Source organism: Lissotriton helveticus, chromosome 7 (genome assembly GCF_964261635.1).
Source record: "Lissotriton helveticus chromosome 7, aLisHel1.1, whole genome shotgun sequence".
Taxonomy (NCBI): domain Eukaryota; kingdom Metazoa; phylum Chordata; class Amphibia; order Caudata; family Salamandridae; genus Lissotriton; species Lissotriton helveticus.
This window is the reverse complement of record NC_136068.1, coordinates 1,063,449,007-1,063,463,968: the sequence shown is the minus strand read 5'-3', so window position 1 is coordinate 1,063,463,968 and position 14,962 is coordinate 1,063,449,007. Positions and strand designations below refer to the sequence as shown.

At 43.4% G+C, this 14,962-nt stretch overlaps 1 protein-coding gene and 1 long non-coding RNA gene across 3 annotated transcripts in view; one reads left to right on the top strand and one right to left on the bottom strand.

The window, feature by feature from the left end:
• Positions 1 to 14,962, top strand: part of TIMP2 (TIMP metallopeptidase inhibitor 2) — a 217,803-nt gene that overhangs the window by 114,997 nt on the left and 87,844 nt on the right. For both annotated transcript variants that reach the window (XM_078653956.1, XM_078653957.1), the window contains exon 2: positions 11,945 to 12,045. In XM_078653956.1, coding sequence (XP_078510082.1) covers positions 11,945 to 12,045 — 101 coding nt within the window. The remainder of the gene's footprint in view (positions 1 to 11,944; positions 12,046 to 14,962) is intronic.
• Positions 9,678 to 14,962, bottom strand: part of LOC144769772 (uncharacterized) — a 39,390-nt gene continuing 34,105 nt past the window's right edge. Inside the window, exon 3 of the long non-coding RNA XR_013598752.1 lies at positions 9,678 to 9,764. This is a non-coding gene — a long non-coding RNA (uncharacterized LOC144769772). The remainder of the gene's footprint in view (positions 9,765 to 14,962) is intronic.

Genomic DNA, 14,962 nt, shown 5'->3' with positions numbered 1-14,962 from the left:
CATTGACCATAAACCTTTGTGCGTACAACTTTGTGGGACTCTACTGTCACATAGAGGAGGGGCCGGGCAGAGTGGGGTGGTGAGACTAACAGATGGTGGGAGACGGCTCAAATGGGCCCATATATCCCCAGATGCTTTTTATGAGTATGTAGTCGCTACATGTACTAAAGAGTTAGCCCTGTGCACTAATCCGTTAACAGCCCCGGGCGAGGAGATTAGTACCTTTTATACCATTTCTACCAAAATTAGTGACTTTTTAATTGCCCCAGATCGGCGTATAGCTACCCAGAAACCCAGGTGATTTTATTCAAATTGCTCCCAGGCTGCTAGGAAGCTGAGGGAAGCTCTGAACAAGAGCCCAAGAGATTTGACTTTAGTCAGAATCTGCTGAAGGAAGTATAAGTGGGAAATGGCAAGATGGAAGTCCGTGTTAAGGGAGGAAGTCTGGAGAGAGTTACTCAAGGCTAGTACGTTGAGGGACAGTTCCAGGTTCTGACGCATAATTAATAGCCCTTTCTTGAATAATGAGGAAAGAAGTGTGGTGGGTGCCCACATTACTGAAAAAGAGTGGGTCTTTCATTTTGAAGCTATGTTCCAGTGTCCCCCTGACTTAAACTGCCTCTCAGGTCGGAGGTAGATACCACCAAATTGGTTTTCAACTTTAATGAGGTTAAAGATGGCATTGTTTGGCTGTTGAGCAACAAAGCCCCGGGTCCTGATGGTATTCCATCAGATCTTTACAAATCAGACCCAACCTTTTGGGCACCAGCCCTTACGGCAGTCATGAATGCTGCCGTAGGGACAGGTTGCCCTGAATCATGGGCTATTTCTACGATAGTGCCTATCTTTAAAAAGTGCAATAGAGATAGCACCCACTGCTATAGACCAATCTCACTGCTGGATTTGGTGGTAAAAATGGTAGGTCGAGTACTCATAGAAAGGCTTTTTAGTTGGGCAGTGGAACATGCCATCTTATCGTTCAATATGGGTTTCACCCTGACGGTCCACTGTGGCCCAGTGCCTTAATCTATCTATGATCGTGAACAAATATGCAGTGGCCCACCCCGGAAGCATTTACCTAGCTTTCATGGACCTGTCATCCGCATTTGATCGTGTAAATAGGGCTAAACTTTGGCAGGCCAAGGTGGCTATTACGGTGGATGGCAACATTGACCGCTTTTTGAAAGGCCTCCACCAATCAACAAAGGCGCAGGTTGGAGTCTCTCAAGATCTAAGGGTCTCTCGTATTGTTGCAATAAGGAGAGGAGTACACCAAGGGTGTATTTTAGCCCCCTTTCTGTTTAATTTGTATATTAATGATTTAGACAAAGTTTTAACGAAGACAATGGTAGTTTATCCGCAGATAGGCAGACATGGCCTGCCTGTTTTATTGTATGCAGATGATGCAGTACTTTTATCTAGGAATTCAAGGGGGTTACAACATTGTTCGACTCCTTTTCCTACTTTATGGCAAATTTGGACTTGTCAATAAATGATTCTAATTAATATGTGATGCAGGCCGGTCTTCGCCCGAAAAAGTCTTTTCAATTCATGGTTGGATCTGCTCAAGTTCCTCAAACTGACAATTTTTCGTACTTGGGGGTCCTAATGGATGATCAAATGAACTGGGGCCCATTAAAAAAGAGGAAAAGGGGAGACATAGTGTGTGCAAAGACAGCTGTTTTAAACGCTGCTTCCAAATTAGGCAGGACACCGATTGCTGCACTTTTAAAGATATACCAGGCCAAGAGTGTTGCTAAAGCAACTTACGGCTGCAAAATATTGGGTTATATTTCCACGAATGAGTTACAAGTAGTTGATAATTCGTTCTTGAAGCAATTACTAGGTGTGCCTCGAGGAATGTTGAATATAGTGGCTCATAAAGAACTGGGGGTGCCCTATGTTTGTAATTTATTGACCTTCCGCCCTTTAATATTTTAGCTAAAGATTTGGCTGAATGAGGGTACAACTTGGATCATTTAATCTAAAGGAATGTATGTCCCTTGATTATGCCCATTATATTCCCTGGCTCAGATACAACCAAAGTAGTTTTGAAAGTTTGGGATAAGTGGAACTTTTTACAAACCCAGAATCCTCGGTGATTAAGAGCGATCTGGGGTTGGTCAGGGAGTCCTTTTGCACCCTAAGAAAAATGGAGAGGAAAGAGCTGGAACAGAGGAAACCCAGTGTCCGTAAATTTTTAATTCTAAAAACAACACAGATGATCGAGCCATATCTTCTGGAAGCCTTTAGCACTTATGAACATTTTTTATTGACTAGGTTCCGATTAGACTTGTTTCACCTCCTGTTGGCCCTACCAAGGGGGAGTAGTAGAGGCCATACTTTAGAATCCTGTGACTGCGACGTTGAGTCTCCACAGGATATGCTTCATTTTTAGGTCTTGTCTGGCGTTTCAGCGCGAAAGCGCTGTCGCCAGCGAGACTTATTGTCAGCGTCATGCCTCTCAAGGGATACAGCGATTGGGGTCTGTGAACGCGCAAGTACAGCCACGTGCACATCGCCTGTCCCGCTTTCGCAGGCAATCCAGCATGGAGTTTCACTTTCGCGCGTACAGCCACGCGCACATCTCCTGTCCGTTTCACTTTCGCGCGCGTACAGCGGCGTTCAAGTGGGATAACATGAGATGTGTACGCGCACGGTGTGATAACACCACCTGCTCGCTCGCTCCCTGCCGCCCCTTGTTTTAGCTGTAATTGTAACTGTGCGCTCACAACCCCTGTCGGCATAACAATTTAGCCAATGAAGTTCTCCATCAGCTTTGCCCGCTCCTGAATGTCACCGATGTACAGCACTGCCCCTCATCCAAACGGGAGCCACATCTACTACCCACTCCTAAAATCACACAACCCCCACGATTTTGAGTTTGGAGGATTGTGGCAGAACACACCCTTACCAATGGGAGCCCAAGGCTTGATGGGGTCCATGTCTTCTGCAAACAGTCTGTCCCATCCTCCGCGTCCGAGTACCCCATCTTCAACGCTGCAAGGCCACACTGCGGCAAATCTCGCGAGAAAAGCGGCTGGGAGTCTAGTTCTTGGATTCACTAAAGGACGAGTGAGGGTGAATGTGAAGGTTAATAAAGAGGCCATCTTGAAAGGGAGCTAACCTGTTTGTGTTCAACGTTAAAACCAACACACGTCACCTGAGCGCAGTTTGGCTTAAAGCTCTCAGCTTGAACGCATGTGCTTTTTTTGCCATAATAAAATAGTAAGTTTGATTTAAAATATTTCAAAAATTAAATAATGTGATAAGTAATTTTTTTTTTTTTGCTGATCATGTGCAAAAAAACATATTTTTTAATCTTGTTAAAAAGGATAACCTCTGGTGTTATTATGACACTGAAAATCATTCATGCTTTTTTTTGTTTTGATATTTACGGTGCAGAGCTTTAAACAATCTTAAGCGTTTTGAGATTGTTTCTAGCCTGGTTCTGCCTGTGCAGCAGCGGAGCGCCCTGCCCATGCGCACCGCCTTTGTTGGTCTGGTGTACTCAAGTTCCTGCTCTGGTATCACTGTAAGCCAGCAGCCTACTTGGTATCTGATCCGTAACCAATATGCTCATTCATCTACTTTAGTATCCTTTTAGATTTGCCACTTACTGTTCATTTTTTAACCTCATTAAAGTCACTTCCGGTAATTCCAAATTGCTCAAAGTTACCCTATTTTCTGTGATGTCACTGAGGGTCAAACAGCACATGGTGTCACGTCGGCTACCTCTTAAATTTTGCTGAATCAATGTCCACTTGTCCACTGTTTACGCGTTGTGTTCTACTGACCCGTGATTCACCCAATAAACAACAAGCATTTGCAATGCAATAGGTCTTGCATTTGCAAGAGTTTAACCTATTGGCATTGTAAATAACAATGCCTTTTATTTATGTTTTAAAAAACCAACACATAAATAAAAGGCATTGCCACTTACAATGCCAATGGCTCAAACTCTAACAACTACGAGACCTATTGCATTGTAAATGCTTGTTAATATTCTGTAATTATTATGTAGCACCCGGGAAAACTTTTATTATTTCTGTCCTAAGGAGGTTGAAATTTAAGCAGGTGCGTCCAGCGTTTATTCACTTACAATTATTGCATGACGATTCTATTCTTTTTGTTCTTAACTTTTTAGGTTTCGCCTGGCGATCCGCTGTGCAGCAGCGTTCGAGCAGGCGAAATCTTTTGAGAACAGTCTGGGGCTTTGTCCCGCCTCTCTGTTCCATTGGCTAGCTCCATAAATGGAGGCTAGCCATTGGAAGAGAGATCTGTCCGTCATTGCCGGAGCAGATTTGTGGGCGTTCTGGCGATTTTTACTCATCCCGCCCCTTTTCGTGCGTCATGCGGCAGTGGGCGTTTTTTGGTTTTTTGTCTCGGCATGTTTGTTTCATTTCCAACGTGTGCTTTGCAGGGGTGGGCTGCGCGATTTCACTTTCCTTGAGTTGCTAGCAGGTAAGCGACATATTTTACTACTTTTTTTATCCCGTTCCCGCCCCCCTCCCGCTGTCCGTGAGCCCGTTCCCGCCCCCCCTCCTGCTGTCCGTGTGCCCGTCCCCGCCCCCCCTCCCGCTGTCTGTGTGCCCGTTAACCCGCCCCACTCCCGCTGTCCATGTGCCCGTCCCCCCTCCCGCTGTCCGTGTGCCTGTTCCCCCTCCCGCTGTCCGTGTGCCTGTGCTTCTTGTTTTTTTTCTCACCCTGTGTTCACTGTTGAGTGATGCCCTGTGTTGGCTGCGTCCCCTTCACGGACGCTCGATTACTTAATCTCCAGAGTAAATCTTTTCCTGCGTTTGTGAGGGGCTGTCCATTATCGACAGATTCCTAAGTGTCGCCCCCTTTTTTTTGCCTTTCATGACCGCTGGGAGTTTGGGATTGTTACTGCCCCTTCCCCTCACGAAAAGACCTCCCTCTAAGCATCACATGTGCATTCGTCGGGGATTTTGTTTAGTCTCTGCAGTATTTTGTTGTGGCATTTTTGGCCCAAGAAATGTACTGTGCTGTCCCCACTTGAAAATTAAATCTCGTGAAAAAAGCCAAACTGCCCCTTTCTGTATCCTCTCATCATTTAGAGTTGTTGGAGCTTTAGATTGGGGGGCTGGTAGATTTATTGCGCCTACCTAAACATATACGGCACCTCAAGGAGCTTTGGGCTCGACAGCAATGCCCAGCAGGCTGCCCTTGCCCGCTTCTTCCGTGCCATCTTGCCTGGTCTCCAAAGTGTGCCGGCTCTCACCTCGGTAGACCCGCTCCTTGAAAAGCAGTTCTTGTATATTTTGGTGTTAAACGCTTCTAGTGTAGCGCAGTATGCACGCTATGGGGGATTTGTGGTGTGCACTAACATAAGCCACAACCTACATACACACACATCTGGAACACAAAGGGCTTTAGTCTCTGCTGCTTAATGCGTTCTGGGTCTGCACAATACCCCCTGCCCCCTCCTTCCACGAAGCTTGAATGCTGCCAGGCTGATGGCTGTGTGAATTGGCTGCATCGGTGACTGGCCCCCTGCTCCCATGATATGCATTTCAGACAATGGCACAACCTTATGTCTCCTCCCCCTGTCAGTACTATTGAATGTTTAAGGGGGCTGATTCCTTTGGTCTGGACACCTCATTCTGCCAAAAGCGCATCCGTTACTTTAGTACAGATGGGGGATGTTTACCAATTTGCCCAAGATCAGACTTTGGTCGGGTAGGAGGAGCTGGGATTCTAACTCTAGACATTTATAGTTAGACCTCATCTCGTGACTATCGCATCCAGTTCCTTTCTGCCTCCGTCTCAAGGGGACTATTTTTCCATGAGGAAGCAGGAACTGTGTGTGTGTGTGCTCACCACATGAAGTGGCATTTTTATTTCTGACGGTTCATGTAACATCTATGAAGTGTTTCTTTCCACTGTTTAATGATAATAGCAGATAAACTCCTTACTGTGGACTCACCCAAAGCTGGTTGGAAATTAAGAACTCGTATGTTCCGATTTTTAGCAGGAGAAGTGTAACTTTGAGACACCTAAGAGGATCGCGTCGTCTTCACCCATCACTAAATTGTGTCAAGCCATCCGGCAAAACCACACAGCACACCTTTTCACTGATATTGCATTTAAACGAATTAGGTATGGATTTTATCAACGGACCACGTCCGGGTGAAAAGCTGAGACGGCTCTGTCTGGATTTATGCCAGCGACTTGCACACCATACCCAGATCTCACTTACTAGCGTTTATTTATTTTTATTTTTTTAGGGGATGAAGTAGGTCTGTGTTGAGCGTAGGAGAGCTAAATTTTATTTAGCCGCGTGTCTTCCTGTGTGTGTGGCTCTGTGTGTGTGTGTGTGTGTGTGGGGGGGGGGGGGGCTCTCTGTGTGTGTGTGTGGGGGGGGGGGCTCTCTGTGTGTGTGGGGGGGCTCTCTGTGTGTGTGGGGGGCTCTCTGTGTGTGTGGGGGGGCTCAGTGTGTGTGTGGGGGCTCTGTGTGTGTGTGGGGGGCTCTGTGTGTGCGGGGGGGCTCTGTGTGTGTGTGGGGCCCTGTGTGGGGGGGCTCTGTGTGGGGGGGCTCTGTGTGTGGGGGGCTCTGTGTGTGTGGGGGGGGCTCTGTGTGTTTGGGGGGCTCTGTTTGTGTGGGTCTGTGTGTTTGTGTGGGGGGCTCTGTGTGTTTGTGTGTGGCATTTGCAAGAAATTAAGCTATTGGCATTGTAAATGACTGACATTTATTTATCTGTTTTCAAAACCATCACATAAATAAAACTGTTGTCATTTACAATGCGAATAGCTCTAACTTTTGCGAAGGCGAGACCGTTGCATTGTAAATGCTTGTTTAAATCTGCAGTGAAGCTTAGAGCTTGGCTTGATTAAATGTTTGTAGCTATTAGGACATTTTTTTTAAACTATTTTAGCCAGTATATAGTCTAGAGGAGGCTTCCTGAATCATCTCCTCCACTGTCTTTTTGTCTTAGATGATTTATAATATATGCATTTTATAACAGATTGTATGCGTTGTGTAAGAACTTCTAGAGTAGTATTGTCTTCAATGTGACGTCTGTATAAATATTTTATCCTTTTATCATGTACAGTATTTTAGAATACTTTTATGGTTTCATATGTGAAAACCGAATAATGTTTGTTTGATTGATTGATTGTCAGGAGCAGAAAGGAGGTGGAGACCAGAGCAGTAGTTCTGGAGCACATAGGTGTCCATGATGCTGGGGTACACAGACATTTGCCAACAGTTTAGCATAGCTTGTAGGCCATATGCTTCTTTTTCTCCCGGATTCAACAACCAATGTAGTATTTAAGGAATCTGCATGTCCTTCCTGTGTGTGTGGCTCTGTGTGTGTGTGTGTGGGGGGGGGGGGCTCTCTGTGTCTGTGTGTGTGTGTGGGGGGGCTCTCTGTGTGTGTGGGGGGGCTCTCTGTGTGTGTGGGGGGCTCTCTGTGTGTGTGGGGGGCTCAGTGTGTGTGTGGGGGCTCTGTGTGTGTGTGGGGGGCTCTGTGTGTGCGGGGGGCTCTGTGTGTGTGTGGGGCCCTGTGTGGGGGGGGCTCTGTGTGGGGGGGCTCTGTGTGTGGGGGGCTCTGTGTGTGTGTGGGGGGCTCTGTGTGTTTGGGGGGCTCTGTTTGTGTGGGTCTGTGTGTTTGTGTGGGGGGCTCTGTGTGTTTGTGTGTGGCATTTGCAAGAAATTAAGCTATTGGCATTGTAAATGACTGACATTTATTTATCTGTTTTCAAAACCATCACATAAATAAAAATGTTGTCATTTACAATGCGAATAGCTCTAACTTTTGCGAAGGCGAGACCGTTGCATTGTAAATGCTTGTTTAAATCTGCAGTGAAGCTTAGAGCTTGGCTTGATTAAATGTTTGTAGCTATTAGGACATTTTTTTAAAACTATTTTAGCCAGTATATAGTCTAGAGGAGGCTTCCTGAATCATCTCCTCCACTGTCTTTTTGTCTTAGATGATTTATAATATATGCATTTTATAACAGATTGTATGCGTTGTGTAAGAACTTCTAGAGTAGTATTGTCTTCAATGTGACGTCTGTATAAATATTTTATCCTTTTATCATGTACAGTATTTTAGAATACTTTTATGGTTTCATATGTGAAAACCGAATAATGTTTGTTTGATTGATTGATTGATTGTCAGGAGCAGAAAGGAGGTGGAGACCAGAGCAGTAGTTCTGGAGCACATAGGTGTCCATGATGCTGGGGTACACAGACATTTGCCAACAGTTTAGCATAGCTTGTAGGCCATATGCTTCTTTTTCTCCCGGATTCAACAACCAATGTAGTATTTAAGGAATCTGCATGTCACCAAAGATGCTTTCTCTTTCTGGGTTTAGCCCCGAACTCACCCATCTAGCCATCCATGAGAGTTGGGCTGCGGCATAGTATATTTATTTCATGGTTGGGGGCCCCTAAGCCTCTGAAGTCAATGGGGTTCTGTAATGTATGTAGTGCTACTCGTTTCCTACCAGATCCCGGTCTCAGATCCAAATCTTATGCAAATCTGCGAATACCTCCCTGGGTAACTTTACCAGAAATACTGAAAAAAAAGTAGTGTAAGAAGGAACGTCATCTTAGATATCACTATCCTGCCCATGGGGGACAGTGGTAGAGACACCCAAAATGTCAGTGATTGACGTGTCACTGTCATCAGTCTGCACCTAATTATTCTTTGCTAGTCTGAATTCTAAATGCCCCTCTGCACATGATTTATTTCCTTCAAATTCATTGTCGTCCCTCACTAATAACTGATGCCATGCCACATAACCTGGGGTAAGACAAGGCTATCTCCCTAGTACTAACCTAACGTAGATATTCGGAACATCTGCCCTTTTTGGGTCAGCATCCTCACATTGAAAGTGGTTCCCAGGCCCGGCTTCAGGATTCGGCATCTGGGATGGCTATTAAGAAACATTAGTTAGCCAGGTCAAAAGAGTTTGAGAGATCTGCTATTTTAAAAACTAGCATGTGTCCATTTGTGATATTTTTGACACAGGATCCATTGCCCACTGAGCTGTAAAAAGTCCTACCCCGGGACCTCCAGCAACAATGAGGATGGTTAAGAAGCAGTCAGTGCGCAGCATGCTACTGACTAGGCGCAGTGCCAGAAATGTACAGACGCTTACGAGGTCACTTTTTTGTGTTTTATTTGTTTTACTTTTATTTTCTAGGGAAGTTTTCTAAAAAATCAAGAAGTACTAAGCTTTGCAACTGCGCCTTTTTAGTTCAGGTTATATTACATTTTTCATGTAGACTTCGAAATCTTTTTTTAGCTAAACCTTTGAAATATTTGACTACAGATCAACGAATTCAGATACCATCCTGGGATGTACCCATGTGTACTTGTATGTAGTTTAGCAAACCTCGGACAATGATTTCTCAGTTTAAAGGACACTTTTTGAAGTTCGTTTTTAAGCAATATTCTAACTTAGATTACTTTATTAATCACCTTAAAGCACGAATTTCTCAACACTGTTTGAATCAAATTGCTCTAATCTTGGTTTACATATATTATTTTCTTGGCTAACATAGTCATCAATAATGGTAAAAATAGAACCTCAATTTGAGAGAAAACACTGTTTACATGTTCAAAACTTACCTACGGTGTGTATATGAATAATACATTTGCGTTCATGAAGTATCTGAAAACCACTGAGTGGGCAGTACTCCAAGGTCCATTATCAATGCAAGTTCTGTTACTATCCGGTCAAAATTAAATAGGCATTCCTTGAAGAAGCTGGTACGAATTCCACTACACTGACTAAATAGAGAACACAAACTTTAGCCTAATCAAATACATAACTGCTCTAACAAATGTTCAAAGAATTATAGATTTTATCAAAAAAATATACATGTGAAGCAACGAAATACATGTTGACGTAATTATACAACTGTGCCATATAATATTATGTTTAGACCAATGACTGTACATTCATAAAAACGCATGTGTATTCATATAGTATCCGCACAGCATCATATTTGCAGGATTTAACTTAACATGTGCCAAGCGAATTGACAACAAAAGAAGCCATATTGATTCAGGAAAACAGCATTCCATTGGTCTACATTATACAAACATGGAAAGCATGCATACTAAGGTTGCACAACGCAGTCCTGTGTACCACAGTTCTCGTTGGTCACTGCCATTCATTTAATTCAAAGATTTCAACAGGAGTTCAGGGTACACCGAGTGATGACTACAACACTTAAAAGGGTGGAGAAACACATAATTTAAGGTATTTTTAAAAAAATGCACATAACAGTACTATACAACAACCTTCACTAATTGTGAATGAGCATCAATATTCAAAGACATGCAATGCTGAACTATTCAGGAACAGATAAGGTAAAGATACTGTGTGTGCTTTTTGAAGGCACCTTAACTGATGTGCTTTAATTCTTTTTACAATTGTTCTTATCAATTAACACTTTAAGACAATTTGAGCCATCCAGCAAGGGCTACATTCGCACAACAAACACAGTGTAAATAAACGTGCATTCACAGGGGCTTTTGGAAAACCCCTTTCAGCCATTGTAGTTTAGCTGGCTTTAAGTAGTAGCTCACATGCTTGTTAATCAGCAATGGTAAAAGGTCACGTCATTTCACGGACGTGAACATCTGAAGAGTAGTGCCCACCCTCAAACATGTCCATTACTTTCTGGTATTCTTCCACTCATTCCGCTTCAGTGATCCCCTCATATTATTATTTTACATTTTTAGGGCCATGTACCTGTACAGTGCTGCTGGGCCATTGGCTTCTCATTGATGCACTTGTGAGCACTTTAATTTGTATTTTTTATTTTGTCATTCTAAAATGCACATCGGCCATTTTGCAGCAGTAATGTAAAAATGCCAAATTGCCCACTGGTGTGTCATAACACATGTTGCGCCCCACATACGTGTATATGCATTATGACGTATGTGCACGTATTTACACACTTGGCAGCAATCTTGGAATGGTTTTTCTTACCATTCCAAAATGGCTGCCATATACACATATACATATGCAGTAAAAAAGAGAGCTACACCTCCTAAGCAATGGGGCAGGATTATAATAGCAAAGTCACATGAACACCCAAGCTATATATTACATGAAAAATGAAATCACCTTCCAACCTCCATTCATTCCCTCATTCAATCTTTGACACATTTTATGAGTCAAATGCAAAATGTATACCAAATATATATATACATATATATATACACACACACACATATATATATATATATATGTTTGTGTGTATATATATATATATATATATATATATATTTTACAGTTCCTCGTTGCACGATTCCTTCCTGAAAAATCAAGCGAGGACCCAGTTTTGTGCTAATTCAGTTATTTATTTCGCCACCAAAGCTAGCCGCCATGATGCGTTTCGGCCGTCCCACGGCCTTGATCGCATGACCTATATTTATATATATATATATATATTCTAAAGACATTGGTATGAAAATATAAAATACACAATACATTCCCTAGAACAGTTTAATTTCCCTTTCAGCAAAGTATAACTAAAGAAATTGGATATCATCCTAGATTTGTTTATAAGTGTTTAGCCCTTGGTTATATGTCTTTGTTTTATTTGTATGTGATTCACTTGGAGAGCTATATAACTCAATCACCCATAAATGATTTTTAACATACTGCTGTGAGAGCATTTTTTTAATATGTCTTATGATTTAAGTAAAAATTATGCAATAGTTTTGAATTCTGATAAATGACAGAACATACCTTATGTTGTGGCTGAGAGTGTAAACAGTCTCAGGACCCTGAATTTTTGAGATATAGAATGAGTTGTGGTTAAGCATAGCATCCATCCCAAGGCATAAGACCTGTGACTTCTCACAACATTTTTTTCATATGATTGGGCTAATACAACTCTTCCTGGAACATATACGAAATTGTTTTGACTCTTACTTTTTGGCTTTTTTTGCAGTGATCCGAGCAAAAGCCATCGTGGGCAAAGAGGTGGAGTCTGGAAATGACATCTACGGCAACCCGATCAAAAGGCTCCAATATGAGATCAAGCAGATCAAGGTAGAGAGACTGTCTTAACTGCAACAAAATACACATGATTGTTTCACCAGTGTGTGTGTGCTTACCTAATAGTGAATATTTATGAAAGGATGGCTGTGGCAGTGCTACAGGGCCCAGCACTTGGAGCTTTCTTTAGCCTTGTCTTCTCAGCTCTAGATCTCAGCCAGTGACTTTCCTCCAGAAACACCGTCCTTGATGCGGGCGTCTAGCTGCATAAGCTTCCTTAGGCAATGCCCTGGCAGTGCTATAGGACGCTAGTAGCTTGAGCTTTGGTCAACAATATTGGCTACTTCCTACAGCGTGTGATCTCCACAGCAGTGTTACTTCCCTCTAACAGCTAAGCGAGTGTCTTCCTTGCAGAACTGAAGGACTTCAGCAGTATTACTTGTAGTGTGAATTCCCTCCAGTAGTATGAGGTTCCGGCGTCAGTGCCTTGTCTGGAATTGTGAGCCTCCTCAACAGTCTCCGCTTGCTTCCTCTCAGCATTGCCAATCCAGTGCTATAATATGATCTGTCTGTAACAGTCACTTTAGCAACAAAAGTTTCCTTCAGAGGTTTGAACTTCCACTTGTGAGGTCCCCCAGAGGTTTAAGATTTCCCCAGCTGTGGGAACCTCTCTCTCTGTAGTGTGAATTTTTCTCCTCATATAGAATACCCTTTATCATTCAACAGTGCAGGTCCTAAGTTTGTTCTGGAGCCGTATCCTTAGGCGATATATATCTCTCCTCCCAGTTATAACTAGCACAGTGTTCCTGCAAACAAGACTACCAAAGTGCAACAACACCGAACCCAATTGTATCTGCCAGAAAATCTAGACAGTAAAATCAATGTAAGCTTTGGGATGCAAGAGCAGCTTAGCCTCAGCCCCCGGCTGACCCCCTTCCAAAGAACAGCAATGCTTCCCCCTGCCAGACCACTAGCTCCTCTGTCACCTGACACTGTCCTCACATCCTCTCCCAAACGTAACTCCCTGTGGTACATGGGAGCACTAATCCCCAAGGTATTGTGGATTCTGTGTGGAACTTTGCCTGTAAAAAACTGGTCTGAACAGTTATTCTCCATTATGTGTGGATTAACTTGTATTAATGTGCGGGGATTCTGTCCGGAAATGTTATTTTGGGCCACATAGTATCCTCTCATATGAAGCTGTCTAATGTATAATGAGGTCAATTGTGCCTTAGGACGCTGGAAAGGTGAGCTTCTCCCAGCAGTGCCTAGTTGATGCTATAAATCCAAGCTTGGTAGATGCCTCCAGCTTGCAAGGACAGCGCACAAAGATTACACTTGTGTGAGCTTCATCCAGAACTGCCCTTTCATTGCCCAAGCAGTGTGGATTGCCTCTGACAGAATGAAGGACGTCAGCAACGGGCGCTCCATCTTGAAGCACTGCAGTGTCATCTAGTAGGGAGCTGTTAAACAGCAATATGTCTCCAGTGCAATAGGACCCCCAACATATAGGGTATCTCAGTGTACTGCCAATGCAAGGGTCCTTGTAAGTACCAAAGGACACCATGAGTGTAACTCCCTCCGTAAAATCCTGTGAGTGCTATACTACTCAGCACCACCAATACTGTCTCTATGCTACAGAACTCACCTCAGTGTGAACTTCCTCCAGAAATGACTAGCAGAGCTTTAGGACTCAATTGTTTCCTTACAGGGACCCATACAATAATAAAAGCTTGGATGTGGGTAAATAATGGGCCGATTCATGGAGCCTAGTAACAGGTCCCTTGGGTTTCTTGATCGTAGTGCATGAGATGAATATCCAGAGGATTTATCCAAAAAGGGTGGGTTTACAGACATTTCTACAGCTCTCCCCACAAGCCATTCGTTCTTTTTTAGGTCGAGCTAGACAGTGCATGCGCTGTCTCTACAAGACCTGCTGTAATCAGTTAATGGGCATCAAGTCCATCCCCTTTTTGCCATTGCTTTTCATTTGTTTATGCCAGAGTCCTTTAAAAATCCCTTCTTGCTGGTGGTCGGTCCTACTCTTTGGTCCTCCTTTCTCTCTTCTGTTCCTCCCACAGAGCAGGGACATAGTACTTTCTCATTCCAATATGGCTCTTTATCTGTTCCCTGTGGGGCTATTATTTCCTTGGTTTCCTGCTCTGTTACTGTTTGTGTGTGTTTATCTTGAGAACTCTCTCTGCTTACAATCAAATATAGCATTATTCCTCCCACCTATTCTTACTGCCACAGTTTTGCTACTGCTGTCTTTTTTACTGCTGCCTGCCCCACCGTGGCTCCCACTCTGTTGTTTGTATTTTTTTAATCAGGCTTTTTGCACTTATCGATCTCCACCGTCATTTGTGCTTGTTCTAGTTTTGGCATATTTTTAAGGGGGATTGGGCTTGTTTTTGAAGTATGGCCTGCAAAGGGTTTACATCCCACCCTCAGTCTTTCCTTGCTTTTCATTGGTTCCTGTACGGCACACTTAATTTTCCTGCAGTTGTATTGGCTGTAGCATATTTTCTTGCATTGACCAGACCCCCCAGGATATAGCGGCATGGATTAGCAAATTTAGCGGCACAAAAATGAAAATTTAGCAGCACAAATATGGAAATTTAGCGGCAATTTTGCGGCATTTTATTTGGCTATTTTTCCTACAACAAACACAGATATCTTCGTTTTTTTAGTTATTTAACAACATGAAGCTATGTATATTTGGTTTATTTACAATGTAGACACCTTGTTTCCTTCGAAAAGCAAAAGACTGCCCGCAAGATCGCAGACATCCACAGCAGCTTCAACGCCACGACCGCCCCAAGAAACACTAAGACCTCTGCCCCCACGACCACCACCAGCACCAACCGCATACTCTCCTGGACCAACATCAACGACAACGACACCATCACGATCATGAACACCATCCATTCCGGATCTCAGTCAGACCCATGCCCACACCACATCTTCAAGA